The sequence below is a fragment of the Psittacula echo genome (assembly GCF_963264785.1).
Source record: "Psittacula echo genome assembly, chromosome: 5".
Taxonomy (NCBI): domain Eukaryota; kingdom Metazoa; phylum Chordata; class Aves; order Psittaciformes; family Psittacidae; genus Psittacula; species Psittacula echo.
Window position 1 is genome coordinate 66,267,474 of NC_137739.1, and position 20,670 is coordinate 66,288,143.

General features: G+C 37.0%; 1 protein-coding gene across 7 annotated transcripts in view; it reads left to right on the forward strand.

Annotated features, from left to right (window-relative positions):
- Positions 1-20,670, forward strand: part of PPP2R5C (protein phosphatase 2 regulatory subunit B'gamma) — an 88,003-nt gene that overhangs the window by 43,829 nt on the left and 23,504 nt on the right. For 6 of the 7 annotated variants that reach the window (XM_080619007.1, XM_080619008.1, XM_080619010.1 and 3 more), the window contains 5 exons: positions 10,408-10,607; positions 16,989-17,099; positions 17,685-17,777; positions 17,875-18,005; positions 20,545-20,604. In XM_080619007.1, the coding sequence (XP_080475133.1) occupies positions 10,408-10,607; positions 16,989-17,099; positions 17,685-17,777; positions 17,875-18,005; positions 20,545-20,604 (595 nt within the window). The remainder of the gene's footprint in view (positions 1-10,407; positions 10,608-16,988; positions 17,100-17,684; positions 17,778-17,874; positions 18,006-20,544; positions 20,605-20,670) is intronic. The other variant, XM_080619009.1, reaches the window with a different exon arrangement.

Genomic DNA, 20,670 nt, shown 5'->3' on the forward strand with positions numbered 1-20,670 from the left:
ATTTCAAAGATGTTCTATGTTCATTTAAGCCATGTTGGAAAGAAAACTGGAACAAAATTGATCAAAGCCTGAAATCCCTTAAAAAGTTTAAAGAAAAAGTGTGTTGTCTGTTCTTTGGGTGTAATAAGTTTTCTTCAAAAATATTTTCCAAACAAACTGTAACTGGTCTTAACACTAGGATCTTTCTTCTGACCTAATATATTTATATCTTTTGTTGCTCCTGGTGTGTCTAAACTTCTATATAAAGTATCTTAAAATCCAAAACTTGATGCATGGAGTTTTTTGAAGACTGCTGAAAGTTATTTGAATGCCACAAAAAAACCTTGTGTTGTGTTTGTCCTTGTAGGAAGTTAAGATCTTACTGACCTTTGAATTAGAATAAACACATCCTCTTTAAAGCAAAATTTTGAGCATATATGCTTTGCTGCATAACTTTCTCAGTCTCTTATTGGAAGCTCAGTATTCATTAATGTAGCTTAAGGGATAAAGAATCCTAAAGCTTATTTTTAAGTGGAAGAAATTAAAATGAATTGCTTTCATTGCATGTCTGAATCTTCTGTTTAAAAAGAAAATTGTAAATAAAATAATACTTTTGGAAATGTGCTTGGAGTGAAATGTCTAAACATGTCCAGAGCTTCTTGCCCATGCAGTAGCAGATCACTTTTGGATTCAGGACTAAGGAAAGCAGCAACTTGTTTTTGCCTGCTACATTTACAGATGTGTTGGAGGCCTCAGTTCAAATGTAAAACCCACACACAGGAGATGGGACTTCCTGTCTATTGAGGAGAATTTATTAAGAAATTTCTCTCAGGAAAAAACACAAAAAAAAGTCTTGGTGGTACTGGTGATATTTCCTGTGTATCTTGTAATGACTGTTGGAAGTTCTAATGCTGTATGGTGACTTGGGATGATTTTAATTGTTGATCAGCACTTGGGACCTTAGTTTGCATCTCAGCTCAGAGTTAGCTACACTGTTAAAGCTTTTCCTCTGAATGGACTTTTCAAAAGACTTACCCTGTTGCTCATCCTGTTTCTGTTTTGAAAAGAGTGGAAAATTGTCCAGGTTTTGGCTGGGATAGCTTTGATTTTCTACCTACTAGCTGGTGCAGTGCTGTGTTTTGGATTTAGGATGAGAACAATGCTGATAACACACCGATATTTTAGTTGTTGCTCAGTAGCACTTACCCTGGTCAAGGACTTTTCAGTCTCTCATGCTCTGCCAGTTAGGAGGGGCACAGGAAGCTGTGAGGGAGCAGAGACAGGACACTTGACCTAAACTAGCTAAAGGAGCATTCCATACCGTAGAACATCATGGTCGGTATATAAACTGGGGGAGTTGGCCAGGAGCCACCAATCACTGCCCGGGGACAGTCTGGGCATTTGTCAGTGGATGGTGAGCAGTTGTATCACGCATCACTTTTCTTTCTTGGGTTTTATTTCTCTCTATTTTTATTATTATTGTTATATTTTTCTTTATTTCAATTATTGAACTGTTCTTGTGTTTCCTAGTTTTTTTCTGATTGTCCTCCACATCCCTTTGCGGGGTTGGGGGAGAGTGAGCGAGCAGCTGTGTGGTACTTAGTGGCTGGCTAGAATTAAACCAGGACAAGAGTTTAGAAAGCTGATTCAGTGTTGTTATCAAGGAATGGTTATGGAAGATTTTGTTAAGATAAAGACACGTTAGCTTTAGAAAAGCTGGAAAGCACATGCATTTATGCTTTCCAGCACAGCTGTTTATAAACTGTTAGCTGTCTATAACCATAGTTCTTGTGTGAGAGGCTGGGTATTTGGTTTAGGTTGCATTAGGGTGTGAAACATGTTTGACCATAGAAGACCATGGGGGTGCTTTTCTTCCTGCTTTCTAATCTGTGTGTCATCTCTTTCCAAGCCACACATGACCCAGTATTCTTCAATGAATTCTTGTGGTACCTGTAACTAATTATTCTAAAAGTCCTCATTAAATTAACCTATTTTGTCATTCAGAAGCATCCAATAGAAACCAGGGAGTACCCGCCAGGATTTAGAGTATGTAGGGAGAGTGAGGAAAGGAAGAAGCAGGCTGATGTGCTCTGGAGAAGCATACAAGTTATTTTACGTTTTGGTGGTTGATTGCTCCTTGAATTATATTTATTGTAGATGTGTGACAGATAACATTGATTGGCAAGTTACTCAGGCTCATCAGCAGTAGCTGACTAGAGTTATGGGTTGGTATGTGGAGTTTGGGTGTGTTTTGAGAAACAGCCCTTCTGCTTATAGCAGGTAGTTAGGCTTGATTAATGGATACTTCAGCCAGGTGTCCAAAGCAGCAGTTTATTCAGTGGTTCATGGGTTACTTCAATTTACCAATGTAAATCTTCTGAATTACACCGTGCACTTGAATCATGTTCTGTAGTGTAACCAAGGTCTGGTCTCACCACAGGTGTGCTTCATCTTTTCAGAGAAACTGTTAAAAACAATTTTAGTTTTCAAATACAGTAGAAGGTGTTGCATAATAAGTTAATTTTTACGCTATGAGAATGGATTCAGGTACAGTGTAACAGCTAGGAAATAGAGGATTTTTCTTTTAGGTTTCTAGTAAGTCCTTTGTGTTTAAAAATTAGGTTTGTTGTCTTATTAACAGTATGTTGACAGCATATGTGTGCCAAAAAGCTCTACTGAGAGTTCTTTATCTGTTTGATTTCTCTCTTTCCTTGTTAAGACAGGTTTTTTTTTTTTTCTTCTGTTGTTTATTTGATTATCCTCCCTGTCATTTTTCTCCCTAATTTTCAGGTGGATTTTTTATTTCATTAGCTCTAGCCAATTTCGGTTTATTTCACTTGCCATTTCCTCTGTAGGTGTTCCTGTTTTTCTCTTTATGATACATTGACTTTAAAGTATTTATTCAGTTACCACTTTAACTCTTCACTTTCTATTTTTAAACATTTAAATATAGTCTAAAAATTCTTACTTCTCTGAAATACTGTTACAAATATGTTAAGGTAGGTTTTTAAAAATTTCATATGGCTTCTAAGAAAAGAGTTGTCTTCTGATGAGAACCTTCGTAAAGCAGGAGCTTAGATGCGGGGTGATGTTTGTCCTCATCTGAAAAAGTTAGACAATTAGGAGCAGGGATTATTCACTGATCTACTGTTACCATCATTAGGCTTATGATGTATACCTGGAAAAGATGTTATTGGAAGTAATTCCAGTGCCTCGGGTTGTTTAGTTTGTAAAAAATTATGCCAAATAGTATGAAATGACAGCAGGCTTTTTTTTTTTTTTTTTTTTTTTTATACTTCATTACCAGTCAGTCCTTAAAACCTCCCATCTTAAATGTTTGACAGTTAAATGTCATTACTTAGTTTCTCTATCCTCAAAACCACAATGTAATCTTGTAGTTAGGAGATAGCTGCCACTAGCAATAGCCCTCAGCCCTGCGTTCCCCAACAACTGTAGCTTCCCGAGGGGATTAGTGTTGTGAAGCACCTGTTTTGAGCTTCACTCCAGGACTGACAAAACACGTGCTTCACATTCCTTTCAGGCTCTCTTAACTGTGAGCTTTTTTGGGTGGTGGCTTTTTTATTCCCTGTTGCTGTTTAATTAGTCTGATAATGGCTCACTTGATTCTGAAAGCTGCCTTTTCCCCTGTTAATTGGAAGAATGTATTGCTCTAGAAGTCTCATAATCCAATGAAATGCTGTTCATTTGAATTAAAATTTAGACAAGAGATTTTCGTTTTGTAGAAACTAAAAATTTTAAATGTTATGTACCTTCGTACTTAATGAATTCCAATGTCTTGCTCTTGCCTCTCTCCTCCTCACTTCAGTATCATGGTTTATATTGGTTTAATACACATGCTGTTGTAGGTGAAATAAGTTTTTATCATAAGTGGAATTACAGCTTCATCCAGGGTGCAGATTAGCATAGGAGCAAGGTCAGTGCTGTTACTTTGTTGAAAAAGAAATCTACTAACCAGGACTTGTTTGCTTGGGAGGGGGAAGGGGGGAAAGATTTCTTTAAATAAAACCACTGTTTTATTTAAATGGAAAAAAAAAAAAGCACCACCAAAAAACCAAGCAAAAAACCCACCACAACAAAAAAACCCAACCCAGCACTATTTGGAAATAAAGTAAAATGCAGCTTGCTTTTGAATTTTATCTAGAAAACTGGCCACATATGTATGGATTTAAGCATTGTTTTTAAACCTTATTTTCTATCAATATATAGAAAAGTAATTCTCGTATTTTGGATGCTGGCCTTTCAGGTGCATTACCCAATGTGAAACAGCAGCAGTTAAAAATGGTGCAGTTCCTCCAAATGCAGGGAAATGCAGAGCAGCTTTCATTTCCAATTACAAATTTCTGTTACCTGAAGAACAGTCAAAAAGTATTTCTGGCAGCAGCTCAGTTCCTTGAAAGTTGGAGTGGACATAGCCACTGTCATAGCCACTGAACATTACGGCTGGTTCTCATTCCCCCCCCCCCGAATGCCTGGACTGGTACTGAGCATGATGGTGCTGCATGAAGGCAGCTGATGCAGATGATGGTCATGCTTTTGAAATATGTGGGCTGTACAAATACTTTTGTGATTGAGAACTTCCCTTGTGTGTTGGCCTACCATTTTCAGCTCATCTTCTAACTGGCCTTGACCAAAACAACTTTGCTATGATGATAGCTGGTTGGAATAAGTATTTTCTTGTTATCTTTAGGGAAGCTCTAAGTACCTGCAAAATATTTTTAATTATTGATCAAGAGTTGTTTGGGAGTCATGAGCTTTGTTGTTGTAGACCAGACTGAAAGTCCATCTCATCTTCACTATCCTGTTTCTGACAGGAAATACATTAAGTGTGTATGTGCGTGTGTGTGTGTGTGCGTGTATATACATATATAGAAAACTCTTTCACGGACACCCTCTGGTCGTGGGGAAAGAGCTTGCATGCCCTTGTGAGGTTGGGAGCTATACTGGTGGTGTCATATGCTTCTGATAAGGTCTCCCATGCCAGACAGGTCTCTACTGAAGGGTCAAAGTGTGTCCATGGGCAGGATGGGCTTGCTAGCCTTCAGGCAACCATCCTAGGAGAAGGACAACTCTAACTTCAAACCCGGGCAGATGGAGGTCGTTTAGCCCTGTAAGGCCATCCATCTAAGAGAAGGATACTCTAATCAAACCTACGACCTGAGGACTTTGCTGTCACTGTCCAAGCTCGCTAGGCCCTGGCAGATAAACCTCAGGTGTAAAGAGTGGGGCCAGTTCCGCGCATGCTGTGCCTCGCCTAAAAAATCCACTGCACAGGCCTGAAGGGTTTACCCACGCTTGCAAAGCCCTGTAGGGACAGGCGAGGGACAAAATGGCAGGTGATCATATATATAAAAGCAGTTGAGAACTACTCTGTATGAATGTTTAGAGGTATAATCCATCATAATTAGAGAGGGACTTTAAACTGACAGCTCAGTTCTTTTGGACTAAGCCTGCATTCTTTATGACACTTTACACAGCTTACATGTGCATCTCTTTATCTTCAATATTGAGATAAAGAGTGGAAGTTTGTGCCACTTCTATGCTGCTTAAAATGTTTATATATTGTGCTCTCATGAGTCTAATACAAGCACTCCTGTTTTTACTGACCACAAACTATGTTTTGTGGTAGAAGTTTTATGAGCTGTTCTTCCTGTCAGGACATGATCTAAAATCTTTAAACTTCTAGCTTTATTTCAGTTCCAGTCTATACTAGAAAACATCTGTTTTGTGTGACATCTCTGGGTTACCTACTTACCCTGCCTTGCCTTTCATCCTTTACTCGGCAACTATTGAATTACACCGTTGCCATAGAAGAAAGGGCTGCTGCGAAGAAGATAGGGGATGGATCAATCATCAGTGCCCAGTGTTGACACAATTACAATATAAAACTAGAAAAATAATTTTTCGATTTGAGGGAACATAAAAAAATGTTTATGCAGAGAACGGTAAGTTCTCTACACTCCTACAATTTGAAAATTATTCATGTACCATACAATATTGAACATATGTTCAGGCACTTAAAAACTAAAGTTCAGTGTTTTATGGTTTATTTTTACTTGATTTCTAATTTTCTAAAAGCAGACAAAACTTATTTTAGTGTGAAGACAGGAAAAAATCAAGGAAGGAAAGAAACTGAAAAATCTGAGTAAAACAAGTAGCTGATCGCTCAGGCCCAGAAGCCTACCTTGCCATCGGAGTACCTACATTCTTTTAGTACTTTTTTTATCTTGCAAAAAGGATAGTAGGTAAATTATGTGGATTTAGGCATAAAATATGCCATTACAATATTTGTGTCAGGAATTGCTGGGAAACCAATCCAAATGTAAGGCTGAAATTCTTTGAGATTCTAAAAACCTATGCTACTATTCCAGCAGAAGACCAGAAACAGTACTCATTTAAAGTATGATTACTGATAGGGATAAGTGTTGAATACAGAGCCTTAGGATTATACTTCTGCTACTGTTTAGAAACATTCTGTGAAAATGTAAATAGTGGCTAGCAAATGGAGGTGGTGAAGGTGTTTGGGTTTTTTTGGTGGTTTTTTTTTTTTTTTTTAATTTGTTTTTATTTTGCTTGCGAGGTGTTGTTTTTTTTTTTTTTCCATTGGTACAAAAACCACTACTTAGTGAACAGCTCCAAATAATTCAAAATGGAATTATTGTAAGGAGTAGATTCTGAATAACTGTGGCCTTCTCATGGCTATTCAGGAATAGAGCACTGGAGTTGCTCAGTTATGGAAACTTAATGGCAGTCTCTTCAAGTCAGTCAGTTAACTTCAGTAATCGGGAGTTGTGGGTTATCACTTAGTTGAAGTGGAAGGTGATGTAGAAGTCGCCATGCAGTTTACTGAAAGATTGTAACCAGTCACTGTCATGTGGCTGAGGAATAAACAGCTTCTTGGGGCATCTGGAGTTCCTCTGCAGGTGTGCATACATATCTACTGAAGTCAGCTTCTTGGCCACCTTCTGTTTTTCTGTCATACTGAAATCATCCTTTCAAACCTTAAAAGTAGGGGTGATCTTTTATTTGCTGGCAAGTAGTCCAGACAAGTACCACAAGAGATTTGAGGTCCAGACACCTGAAGGCTGTGGATTAAGACTCGGGGGGGTAGGGAACAAACAACAAACCACAAACAAACAAAACATGGTTCCTTAGAAATATGTGAGGCTCTCAGTCTGCATAAAGAACATCTCTCTCAACTAGAATAAGGGTGACTGAGGTACTTAAAATAGTTAAGCCACTTTAGAGTGAAGTGGTGAGGGAGGTGGCTTGCGTGGTTGAGGGTGTTTCTTGACCCTCTTAGTTCTCAGTCTTTAACTTCTGAGATTAGTAGTAATTATAGCTTTAATGCTTCCACACACTTCTGCCCCTTCTTTCCTTTCTTCTACTCCTGGAGGGATGGGAAGCAGAATCAAAAGAATGTAACTCCCACGGGTTGAGATAAGAACAGTTTGGTAACTAAGGTATAACACAAACCACTACTGCTACCACCAGTAATGATAAAGGAAATAACAAAGGAAGAGAATACAACACCTCACCACCTGCCGACTGATAACTCACCCCCACCCAGCAGTGAACTAGCCCTTCTGGGGACTCTCAGTTCTACATCCTGGGCATGACGTTCTGTGGTATGGAATTGCTCTTTGGCTAGTTTGGGTCAGGTGTCCTGTCTCTGCTTCCTTCTGGCTTCCCCTCCTCCCTGGCAGAGCATGAGACTCACAAAGTCCTTGGTCAGAGTAAACATTCTGACCAGCAACTGAAAACATCGGCTTTATCAGTATTATTCCCAGGCCGAAAGTCAAAAACACAGCGCTGCACCAGCTACTAAGAAGGAGAAAAAATGACTGCTACTGCTGAACCCAGAACACTCTCATTTTAGGTCAGTGTACTGTAAATCACTGTAATTTTATGCCCATTATTTGTATGATTATAGTCTCTATTTGGGCTTTGGATCTCGTGGAGCATGATCTACGTAGATCTCGTGCTTTGGATCTACATTCATAGCACAGTATCCTGAAGTGAAATTGTGTTGTTACCATTCAGGTTGAACCACTTTCCATCCTACAGTTAATTGAGAAATGGTAACTACTTTGTACATCTGAGACTTCGTACATTTAGGTCATAAATCTGGCTGACTTTCAGTATGCAAATTACTTGATTAAATACTCTTTTTTTCCAGAAGAAATCACTCATTGCTATAGTTTTCAATCCAGATAGACAAAAGTGTGTTCAGATACAAAATTTGTGTGTCTTAAAGTACCTTCAATTTGTTCATAACGCTGGACAGGAATTTTGGTTTATTTGTCAGAAAGCTGTTGCTGTGTTTAGGGACACCCATCATTTAGCACCTTCCTCCTGGTTCTTGAAGCCTTTACTGTCCCAGGTGGCTTGGTGACACTGAGTTCTGTAGCTGGTTATGGTTTCTTTCACGCATGCTACATTTTTGTTCTGCATGGTCTCCGGGATTATTACTTCAGAAGCTTTTATTCTGGAATTAATCTTCAGAATAATTCTGTGTACATAACTAAAAAAAAAACAAAAAACCAAAAAACCAAAAAAACCCCCACCAAATCAGCCATTGTAAACCAAGTATGTCTTCCAGGTTTATTATAACAAAAGTACTTTTGAAAGCAACTTCTCTTTGAGAGGGAGGAGCTACTCCAGTTTTTGTTATCTTAAGAAGTTTGTCAGGCACTTAAAGGAGAGCAACTCATTGTATGTAACTGATCAGCTGGACTGTAGATAGGTCAGGCATTCAGTTTATGAAATTGTACCTGAATGTGTCAGGTTTTGTGTGTTCGTATTCCGTAGTACTGCTTGAAATACTTCTGTGGTAGCTCTCGCTGCTTGTGTTGAAGAAAATTTTAGCATTTTATAATACTCTAAGGAAAAAGAAAAGTCATTAACTAGAAGAAGTGGGTGTAAACTGCAGAACTATTTACAAAGGCAATCTAGTTTTACTTTGTTTTTTAACATGCTATTAATGTCTCAGCAATTCGTATCTAACAATAAAGTAGTCATTATGCAAAAACATAAAATGTGCTAATTTACACAGCCGTTCCGTGGTGTGTTCACGTTTCTTGTCTTTACCTTGGTGCTGTAGTCATCTAACAGTTTTAATTGGACATGAATTTTGTTGCTGTCAAACGAGGTTACAGCTTTCTTTACCTCTAGCCAGTTAATTGTGTATTATCCAAGTACTGAAAGTTAAGGTTCTGATCGTGAAAGGTTTTGCTGTGTATAATGATCTGTAATTTCACATGCATTAGTCATCTTCACTGCTCATGGGATTACTTAAGAGAAAAATAAAGCACACACAGATTTTTGTGGCAATGAGGCTTAAAGCTCCATAGAGTTTAAAAGGCATAACTTCTGTAACTGTTGAAATGTAAGCTATAGTTTGTATAACAATGATTCAGGCAATGAATTACAGTGTTACCAAGAGTACAATTCTTAAAATATTTTTTTTCTTCTATTTGTTATAGAAGATGAGGGAGTCTGGTCTCAGGGTACCTGAAGCCTGTGAAATATTTTTGATAGGTATCACAGAAGAAGTCAAAATAGTTTCTTACCAGCTGCATCTTAGTGATGATTAAACAACAAGTACATATCAAATGAGATATTTACTTACTTTGTTTTAAAATGTACTGGTATTTTTTTCTTATATTTATCTTGGTTATTAAGTATGGTCTTTTCTAGAAGGCCAGTGTTGTTTAACTTTGCAGTGCTGGCCACAGTTAATCAAACTCCTGCAAGTGGTTAAATTGATTGATATTAATGCAAGCCTAACTCTTGTATGTGTAAAACAAACATTCAAAATAGTGTTACAAATTGGCCAAGTAGTTGAAGATCCTAAGTGTGTTGCCTCAGAATCTCTACATATTTGTGTTAGTGAAGCTTTAAAAAAATCTTGAATAGTTGTTCTGTGCCTGGATGTGGTTCCTGTGGCCTGTTGTGTTATAGGAGGCACTTGATATAAAAATGGACTTTGCGAGGTGGCAGCTGCCAGGTTTAAAAAGCAGCTCTGGCTTAAATGCTTTTTTTAATACTAGAGATTTATGCAAATGTGACATGATATTCTTCCACAAACTGAGCTGTTTGGGGAATTCTGTGAGGTGTTTGTTTTGTTTTGTTGGTTTGGGTTTGTTGTTAGGTTTTTTTTTTTTCTTCAAGTGTATGTTTTTTCCATGCAGTATCAATTCCTGACAAAGGCAAGTATGCATCGCTGTCATGTACAGCATATTTTACTGTGGCTCATAACTCTGGACCATTATATTCCTGAAAATTGTTTGAATATTCAGAAAATTTGCCGTTTAGTCTTAAACACTGCTATGCCTGTGTCTTGGGCAGAGGCGACAAGAGTGAAGTCTACTGCAATATAACTTACAACCAATTATTTTCACTTTTCAGATGTTCCTCCTGCTGATCAAGAAAAGCTTTTTATCCAGAAGTTACGACAATGTTGTGTACTTTTTGACTTTGTTTCTGATCCACTAAGTGACCTGAAGTGGAAGGAAGTAAAACGAGCAGCTTTAAGTGAAATGGTAGAATATATCACACACAATCGCAATGTGATTACAGAACCTATTTACCCTGAAGTAGTACATATGGTAAGTCACTTAACAATGAGAACTATGTTGAATTTTTTAATTCATGGTTGCTTTTTTATCTGTATCAATTTTAATAGTTGTTTATAAAAATATGAAGGAAAGTTAAATACATCCAGCTCTTTAAAAAGCATGTAGATTGCAGAACTCAAAATCTGAAAAAACTGGAGCACCTCCCGTATGAAGAGAGGCTGAGAAAGTTGGGGCTGTTCAGCCTGGAGAAGAGAAGACTGCGTGGAGACCTCAGAGCAGCCTTCCAGTATCTGAAGGGGGCCTACAAGGATGCTGGGGAGGGACTATTCATCAGGGACTGCAGTGATAGGACAGGGTAATGGGTTAAAACTTAAACAGGGGAAGTTTAGATTGGATATAAGGAAGAAATTCTTTACTGTGAGGGTGGTGAGGTACTGGAATTGGTTGCCCAGGGAGGTTTGTGAATGCTCCATCCTTGGCGGTGTTCAAGGCCAGGTTGGATGAGGCCTTGGGTGGCATGGTTTAGTGTGAGGTGTCCCTGCCCATGGCAGGGGGGTTGGAACTAGATGATCTTAAGGTCCTTTCCAACCCTAACTATTCTATGATTCTATGATTCTAAGATTGGAATTAAGATCACCTTTGCAAGTTTGACAGTCTTATATAATCTCATTCAGTACCAGCAGTTGAGTTTCTCCTGTGTTTAAAGGTGAGAAGAGTCAGACTTTATTTAGTCCACAGGATGGCAGATGAGGGTTCTGCTGGAACAAGCTATGTGAACAGTCCAGGCCTGTGCTATTTCTCTCTTCTCACTATCCAAATCCTAGCCAGCTAGGCCTAGGGGTTTTTTTTCCGTGTTGGGCTTATGGCCAGCTCCTTCTCTGCAGTGGACTTGAACTACAGGAGAGTCTTTAAGCTCTCATTGTGCTGACTTGACACCAGTTCCGTGGAGTAGCAGTTGAGGTCTGTAGCTGTTGTCTGCAATACACTGAGAACAGAAAGCATCTTTTGAAAATCCTGGCTACTGAGCCCACAAGAAACTCTTGACCATGTGTGACGTGATGTTTTTCCCAAGACTTTATAGCTTGAGGTGATTTTCCAGGGGACTGAGAAAACAGTGCATCTTTAATATGAATACAAACTTAGTAAAATTTTGAGGCCATCATAACAATTGGGTACTTTGAAGCTTCTTCAAAGATTCTAAGGATTTATAGTATGAAAGACATCGCTTGTTCTGAAGACTGCTTATTCTTGAAGTCATCCATAAATGTTCACTGAAACACAGGTTATTTTCATGAGAACTTCTGTGTATAGTAGGACTGTATAACTGTAGATGTCAAACGTGTACACAAAGCATTGAGGATGATTAATGAGGAGATATAGGATCATGGCTTTTTCCATGTCTTGCTAGCTTGTTTGTATCTCTGGTTTTTGGTAATTGATTGTTTTGGAGTAATTGACACTGATGAAAGGGGAGTTACAGAAAAGAATAAGCTTGCTGAGACTTCATTTAGGTAAAATGGAGTTCAAGTTCTTGAATATCTAAGTCAGACATGAGCATTTGCTCTGTGTAAGAAGTCTTAACTGCCTATAATTCCGTAACTTTTGCCTTATGTGCCTGCATTATCATCTTTCATCAAACAGTTATGGCCAGAATATATTTGGCTGAGGAGAACGTAAACTTTCTTTGCTTTCAGGTACAACTAATGGTAATGAAGTCTGCACTTTGGTCAGTTTACTAAATCTTGGTGCAGAATTTGGCTGCTGTTTTAATTGGTGGTGTTTTGCTTGGAGCATACACCATCTGTTTGACAGCACTTTTGGTGAATTTAAAATGTTTGTTATGTGCAAAGTTCTGAAGGGCGTGGGGTTCCCTTGCATGGGACTTACATAGCCTACTGCAGTGCTGTGTAAGTCCCTGGACTAGTATTTTGAGCTTAAATTCAGAGAGCAGGTTTTCTTAGGCTTCTTTTATGGAACAGGTTTGGGGTTTTTTGGTCGTCTGTTCTGAAACAGCTGTGTTCCTCCTGTAGTTACATTTTTGTTTTGGGTGTTTTGCAGATGTTAGGTTTTGTTTGGTTTCTTTTATCTTTGGTCTAGAATAAGAAATGCTACTGTGAATAGAAACATACTACTTGTGACTCAATTTAGCTATTAGGGTGGCTTTATTCACACAAATATAGAAGACTTTCAGATCATGTACCTTGTCACTTAGAGCTGTTCATGTCAGGCTTCATTCAGGCTGCTCAGAAGGGAGGAGAAAATGTGTAACACTATCTCTGATGCTAGTTATTTGAAAATATTCTCCAGCATTACACAAAATAGGCTACCAGAAAAACAAGGTGCATAACTACCATTACAACAGACATGTCTGTAAAGCAGTAAAATGCAGGTTGTTTGCTTTTCCTTTTTTGTTTTCCCATTCTCTTTAGTTATGTCCTTTGGAGTCAAGTATTGTCTTGTGCTAACAGCACAGAGGGAATTTTGGCATGCTAGCCCAGCTTTCATAAAGACTCAAACTTCATAAATTTGATAAGATGTTGTGGGGTTTGAGGGGGGAGGAGCTGGGGAGGTGTTGTGTTTAAGCTGTGTTTACTTAGTACTTCTGAGGGAAATTTGCCTTAGAGGAAATGAGACTGCAGCTTGTGTCTTGTCTGTTCGGTCAGAAGGCTGAGAAGTTATGAAAAATACCAGGCATTTGACAGAAGGGTAAAAGGCTCACTGATACTAATTCATTGTAAATTTTTCTAAATTTCAATGGCTTAATAGACAAGAGTTTCAGGTTTGTGTTGTGCCTTCACTGGAAGATGATGCACCTTGATTTGAGCAGTTTGATGTTCTGTTGTTCAAGGATATAAAATGCAAGCCAGATCAAATCAGGCTTCATGGGTTCCATTGCTCATTGAACAACTTACTGTAGAGTTTTTTCCATTTCACATCCTCAGAAATAAAAAATACAAAACATTGTACATAGCACCCTATATGACCTGTTTTTAATTCTTTATAGCGAGAGCCTCAGACTTGCTCATCTAGAGAAGGCCATGATTATTCCTCCATTTGCTTAAAAACCTTAGCAAGTTTTAAATTTCAAGTATAGTCTTCGTGGGTTTGTTTTGTTGGAAGACTATTGATTATTGTAAGTTTTTGTTTTTAAATAAAGGTTGGAACTTGTTAATTGCTTGATGGAGTATGCTTTTTAAAAGGGGAACATAAAGATATTTCAGCTTTACTTCTAATTCTCTGAAATACTAATTACTCTGATACGCCAGTCTCTATCTGTATCAGACCTACATCTCAGCTGCAGAAATGAAGGAATATTCTGAAGCATGAGGATGACTTTTCCTTTATGGGAATATGATGTAAGCCTTGCAGATTTAGCCGATACAGTTTCATACTGCCTCCCACTGTCTGCTCTGCCATCTGTCAGAAGTGAGATGGCAGGGCAGCACATACATATGCTCCTTAGCCCTGCCAGTTACTAGATAATTTACAGCATTATTTTAAACTGTGAATGGAGGAGTTAATGAGAAGAAGTCAGAATGTGAAGAGGGAAGGAAATGTGGCACTCTCATGCTTTTCCCAGAGTCCTACCAAAGATGGGTAGAATGCATTCCTCTGCAAAGTAACATCTTTAAAGTGAGACAGCTTAATCTTTCAGAGCTTTTGAGTAATCTTCAAAAGATCAGCAGGAAAACTTTACTTCTATATAGAAAAAAAAAAAAAGAAAAAAATGTGTGTATGGCACATGCGAGTGTTAGCTGCAGTGGAATTTGAGCATAATAGCGTAACAAAGACTGAAATCGAGGCATAAAGAATAGATTTTAAATTTTATATTGGAGTAGACCTTGCATTCTGAATAGCTACATTTTAAGTAAACTCGAACTTGTAGGGTTTAGGGGTTGTTGGTTTGGGTTTTTTTCTGTAACTGTGTATTACACATTTGTTGACAGCGTAGGAACCTTTCAGCTGATGAGATAAGGGAAATGTTCCTTTGCATCCTCAAATGAGGAATTCAGTTCAGTGCTGGTTCCAATGGGGTAATCTTTTTTTTTTTTTTTTTTTCTTTTTCATGCTAGCTGTTCCTGGAGATGCTCTTTACTGGTTTGTTTACTGAGCCGAGTATTGGCTTTCTTGAAAAGGCTCTGTAAATGTTTCTGCTGCTCCTGGTGATGTAGCCTTTTATGAAGAATTTTCTTTTTCCTGACAAATCAGCTTCTCTGCCCTGTTGTCTCTTGCTTTGCCATACTTAGGAAATGTATTCTCCAATTTTCTCCTAAATACTTGTAAAAAGGCACCTCCAATCTCTTACAGCACTAGAATATTTATAGCAATGTGTATTTTAACTATTACCAGTACTTGTGGTACCTATGGAGGATGGAGTAAATGTATGCATTATGCTGAAGCTCTATGCCGCCAACTGCAGCTGACTTGATAAAATACATGTGCAGGATGTGCTCTCCATTCAGGATACCCACCATTCTCATTGTAAGCAAATGTTTACCAAAACTTACTTTTAAATACCTTGATGTTTTTATGAAGCATAAAATGAGCAATGGATTTGAAAGCAAAATATACTTTAGCATTGTAAGAAGGAATAGACTTTAAGAGAATTTCTTTATGAAGCCCAGTACACTCAATGGCTATGAAGGGTGAGGACAGTACACTGCTGTTTCTATTTTGCAGTCTTCTCATCACTTCTGCAATATATTCAAGCTGCTGTGAGACTGAGGCATTCGTCTCAAAGGATCGTTTTGAAGTCATGGAGGTGGTTTGGGACCATATGCTAATTTGAATTGATTTTATTTGGTTTTTAATTCTATTCAAAAATCAGTTTAGACTGCTTGGTACTGGTTTGATAATGAGTATGCAACAAAATAGAGCAAAGTTTCTATTTGGTGCACTTACCTGGCTAAAGAGATGACACTTTTTTACTTGCTCAGCAGTTTGGTTGTCTCCTATCAATGTCTGCCTTTCCTAATACTCTGGATTACAAGTGTAATTGAGGAATTAGTCTCTTTTCAGTACTGATGGCTATAGCTGTCTTGCATATACAGATAAAGGTTTTGTTGGGTTTTCTTACTGACACACTCAGAAACCTGTCCCCCCCCAGCTTGTTCAATAAAGTTTTAATCAGTAATTCTTCACAGTGTGAGAACAACCATTTGAATCACTAGCTAAATGTTCCTTTCTTATCCACAAAGCATCTAGCTGGTTTTGCTAGCTGTCTTTACAGGTGGAGAATTTAAGGTACTGCAGACCTTTTAAATCTTTGCACCATTCTAAGTAAGGTTACTTTTGAGAATTATGTGCTGAATTTATCCCAGAAAATCACACAATATTTCTTTTTTTCAGCTAACAAATGTGTTTTAATTTACATTTGTGATTATATGCATTGTATACACTGATATAAATTTGATTAGTTCTGATTATTTTTTAAATAAAAAAAGCTACGTGAATTTAGTGATAAGGTTGTTTTGACTAAAACAGGATCTCAGAGAGGTTTCTGTCCATATGTCAAGGAATGTGTGTTTTGTCTTTATTAGGGACTTTAGAAACTCTTCATGTTAAAGGGGTTTGTGAAGAGTACTACTTCAGTTCATATATAGTATGACTATGAGTCTAGACAAGTACTTAAAAACACAAAAATAATGTATCTCTGTGTGTGTATATATATTAACAACTTGAAAATCAATTCATCTTTGTAGTCTGCTCCACTTCTGTAAGAATTATGGATGGTTTTCAGGGGTTTGAGAATTCAGACAAAGTGAAAGATGAAAGGATTGGGATATGCATTTCTACCACCTCAGTGTTCCCATGATGTCAGGTAGATGGACATGGTTTAACGGAAAGACCGCTGCGGGGAAGATCTGATGTTGAAGTGTTTCCCCATGTGTATAACTCATGGTGTGAAATGAAACTGATAATATTTTAGAGAACAGGTGCTGGTAATCTTTGTTTTTGCATCTCTGCTTCTGCTTTCCACTTTCGCAGGTTGTTGCAAAGCCTGGTAAAGTGTGTGTGTGTGTATTTTATATGTGTGTGTGTATATTACATACATAAGTGTGTGTGTGTATTATATATATGTATATATAACATGTTTGTGTAAACATTTTATATTCACTTGCTTGGGCTTTTAGAGTTTTGTGTGTGTAAAGAGCTCAGAGTGATACCCTCATAAAATATACCCTGACAGGTTTGTGCTTTAGAGTACTTCATGAGAAAGTGTTCTCCAAGTTAGAAATCTTTAACAAAGAAAGAATGTAGTTCATATTTAAACAACTGGGTTATGTAGCTTGTATTTTTGCAGATATTAATTAAAATAGTTCAAAACAAGTTTCAGTCAAAACCATCAGTGAAGTCTTTTTTTTAATAATCCACTTGTTTCAGAGTTCTTAAAGGCACATATGATTTCAGTTTGCAGTTAATATGTTTCGAACATTACCACCATCTTCTAATCCAACGGGAGCAGAATTTGATCCAGAGGAAGATGAACCAACCTTAGAAGCTGCATGGCCTCATCTACAGGTATTTAATGAAGAACATCATAATCTTAAGAAAATTCTTATATTAAAATTATTGTTTCTTGACTCAGAATTGTTTATGTGTTTGTCTCAGGTCAGTTACATTTCTCTGCAATATTTAAAATACATTTTTTGAATTTAAACTGATAATATTAAAAATCAGTATATTATAGGTTAAAGGTTCGTTGTGTCTTGTGCAGATGTAACTGCTGTGATTTTAAATGAGCTTCTGCTTGACACTATGAACATATGCTTTGATCTGACTCTGGCGCAACTCTAGCTTTCAGAGGTACTGTGACAGAGGAGAACAGAAAATGTTCAAAACACTTCTGGGAATGATGAATATTAGATTGCTGTATGTCATTTGAGTAGAATCTTGTGGTGGAGCTCAGCAGAATTTCAATGTACTTTGAAGAAATTTAAGTTCTTGTACTTTGTTATGAGAGGAAGAGCAACATTTTTACTGTGTGATACATAAAAACAGTGAAGTTCTCAGCAACTAATTAGTAATTTTGGTAATTTACTACTTGTAAAATGATTCCTTGTTTAAAAGACTAATATTTTTTTTTTTTGGTTTTTTTTTTTTCAGCTTGTTTATGAGTTTTTCTTAAGGTTTTTAGAATCTCCAGATTTTCAGCCTAATATAGCTAAGAAATATATTGATCAGAAGTTTGTATTACAGGTGAGGTAAAAAAAGACTTTTTAACTTCAAGCTCTAAATTATTTTTACAATGCATTAGATTCAAGTAAAGTGCATCTCTTCTTTTCCCTTTCTGCAGCTTTTAGAGCTTTTTGACAGTGAAGATCCTCGTGAAAGAGATTTTCTTAAAACAACTCTTCACAGAATATATGGGAAATTCTTAGGCCTAAGAGCTTACATCCGGAAACAAATTAATAATATATTTTATAGGTATGTCAGTATCTTTGTATTATGGTGCATGTGGTCACGTATGCAACTAAAAGTACTTCCAGACATTGCTAGCAGTTGTTTTTATTTCTTAGTAAGTTTATACCAAATACTGCTGCATTTGACAATAATACTGGTCTGGGAGATACAAATTAGGGTAGTCTTGCACACTGCATAAATTTTCCAGCTGAAATTTGAGCTAGTGTGCAATTCAGTGAGTGGTTGGGTTACCTTTATCTGTAAGGGGTTTTTTTTCTTATTGCATAGTGGTGTTTATGTTGTAATAGAGCTTTAATAAAATGTAGTTCTTCATAAGGCAAAAGTTGGGCTTAAGTTGAATGACTGAGAGATCTGGAATTTGCTTGAAGGAACATATTTACTGCCTTTTCTTTCCTCAGAACAGAGATGAACAATTTAGGGCTTGTGAAATATTTTTTTAATTGCCATAGAATGAATATGTGTATTACCCCCAAAGGGGAAAAAAAAAAAAAAGATTAAAAACTAATCCACTCTATTACCAAAGCTCTTTAGAAGTGTGTGTTTTACTGGCATTATGTCAAATGTGAATGCAAAATTATGGTGCCTTAAATTTAGTGGGTTAGTTTTTACATTGTTGTCAACAAACAATATCATGTATCAGTTTTGCACTCCTTCCGTCATTTTTCCCTTTTTCTCTAGCACTGCTGTTTTCATCCCAAAATTAATGTTTCATGCTATCCCTTTAAGAAAATAGCAAAAAGCTGCCACATACTCAGTGCCCTCACATGAATGGCACCCAGCAGTGCCAGCTGTAGAGGGAGCTTATCTTCCCTGCCTGTGGTAACAAGTAAGCCTTTGGAAGTGATACAGAGGGGCTACTTTAACTTAATTAGTAAGCCTGCACTGTTGCTGACAACTGCTCTTGACTAGACATGTCAAGAGCCAGTATGTCCAAAGGATAAAGTACAGGTGTATCTTTCAAACAAAGATGTAAATTTTTCCCCCAGATACAGACTTTATGAAATTAATTCCAAAATGCTCAATTTTATAAAATATCTGAACCAGATAATACAGCAGCATCACAGTGTATTTAAAATTCACTTCTGAAAAGTGTTTTTACTTGCCACTTCTTGCACTTTATTTTCAGGGAGAATGGAAGCAAAGTGTTCAAACACAGATAATTCTGGCACAGGGCTTTTGAAAGACCTAGAAATGTTCTGGTCATTAGATCAACTTTATAATAGTTTGTATAAGAAATGTTTTCAATCTGAAATGTATATTGGAGATTATATGATTTGCACTTCAGGGACTACCTTTCTCTACCAAGTTGTAATGGAGGAAAAATTAAAAGGAAAACCTCACTTAATCATATAATATTTAAAAGTTAGAAGTCTAAAAATTTTGCATCTCCAAATGTAAGCTAATGTTCCTGGACATGAGCACAAGGGAGGAAATTTGTTTCAACTTCTTCTTGAATTAGTGGATTGTGCTCTTCAAGAGCTCTTAGAGTATGTGTAGAATTTTTCAAAGCATTTCTTATACTTTTACCTACAAGTTGTCAGTTTATTGTGCTTTCCTAAGAAATGTGTGCTCTTCATTTGTCTTTTACTCACTGACCAGGATTGCCATAATTCTGTCCTGATAGTGCATTACTCTATTTTTACTATTGCAAAATATTTTAATTATTAAACCTTTATGCTCCTGTTAATTCAGTCCAAAGCTTTTTGTATCATTGTCTTTAGTTTTCTATTTTATCATTGTCTTTAGATTTGTTTTTTCTTTTTGCAATTGTTGTAGTACTGGGTTATATGGAAATGGTCTTTAAGGGGAAAAAGTAGTTGTATCAAATATTCAAGCTTAAAAGTAGCTGTTAATATGTCTGCCTATGACAAATTTTCAAATTAAAAATGTTTTCTGACTAGGAGAATTATTTTTTCAAGCATAAATTTTTGTAACTTTTTGCAAAAAAGGTTGTGCATAGAACTTTCTCAATAAGTTTACACTCAGGCAATTTGGAAAAAGGGTGGCAGGGTGACTGCCTAGGGAATTACAGTACTCTATCAACAGAAAACCTCAAAAAATTTGACTTCCTCTGTTTTTTACAGAGCCTTTTGTTTGCACAGAAGTCTGTAATGGCAAAGAGCTTTTTAGATCCATAAGTAGCAACTGTTTGAACACCTTGTGCTTGCATGTGCTGTAGAAGGCTGAGTTATGGCATTTAATTAATGCCAGATGCTCTTGTGTTATTTTAATATTTAAAGCATTGTTTGCTGTGTTCAGTTTTGCATTATTAAAATGGCATAGAATATGAGTATTGGAAAAAGCTCAAGTGCATGCTGCTTTGTTAAATGTGGGGAAAAAAAGAGCAGGTAAGTAGGAAGATTAAAAGCAGCTTGATGTGTTATTGATTTATCTTTCCACAAAGTTTCTTTTCCACTGTTTTCCTGTTCTCTTTTTACTGAGTGACTAAAACCTGGGAGGTCAAGACTACCTGTAATGTAAGAGAGAATGTGTTAGATTTATATCTCTCATCAGCACTAACTGAATAAAGCTTTTTATTTAGGTTTATTTATGAAACAGAACATCACAATGGCATAGCAGAATTACTGGAAATACTGGGAAGGTAAGTTGTAGGTTTCATTTAATTAATTAAACTTGCTTGGTCTTCAGGGTAGACTTTAAAAATCAA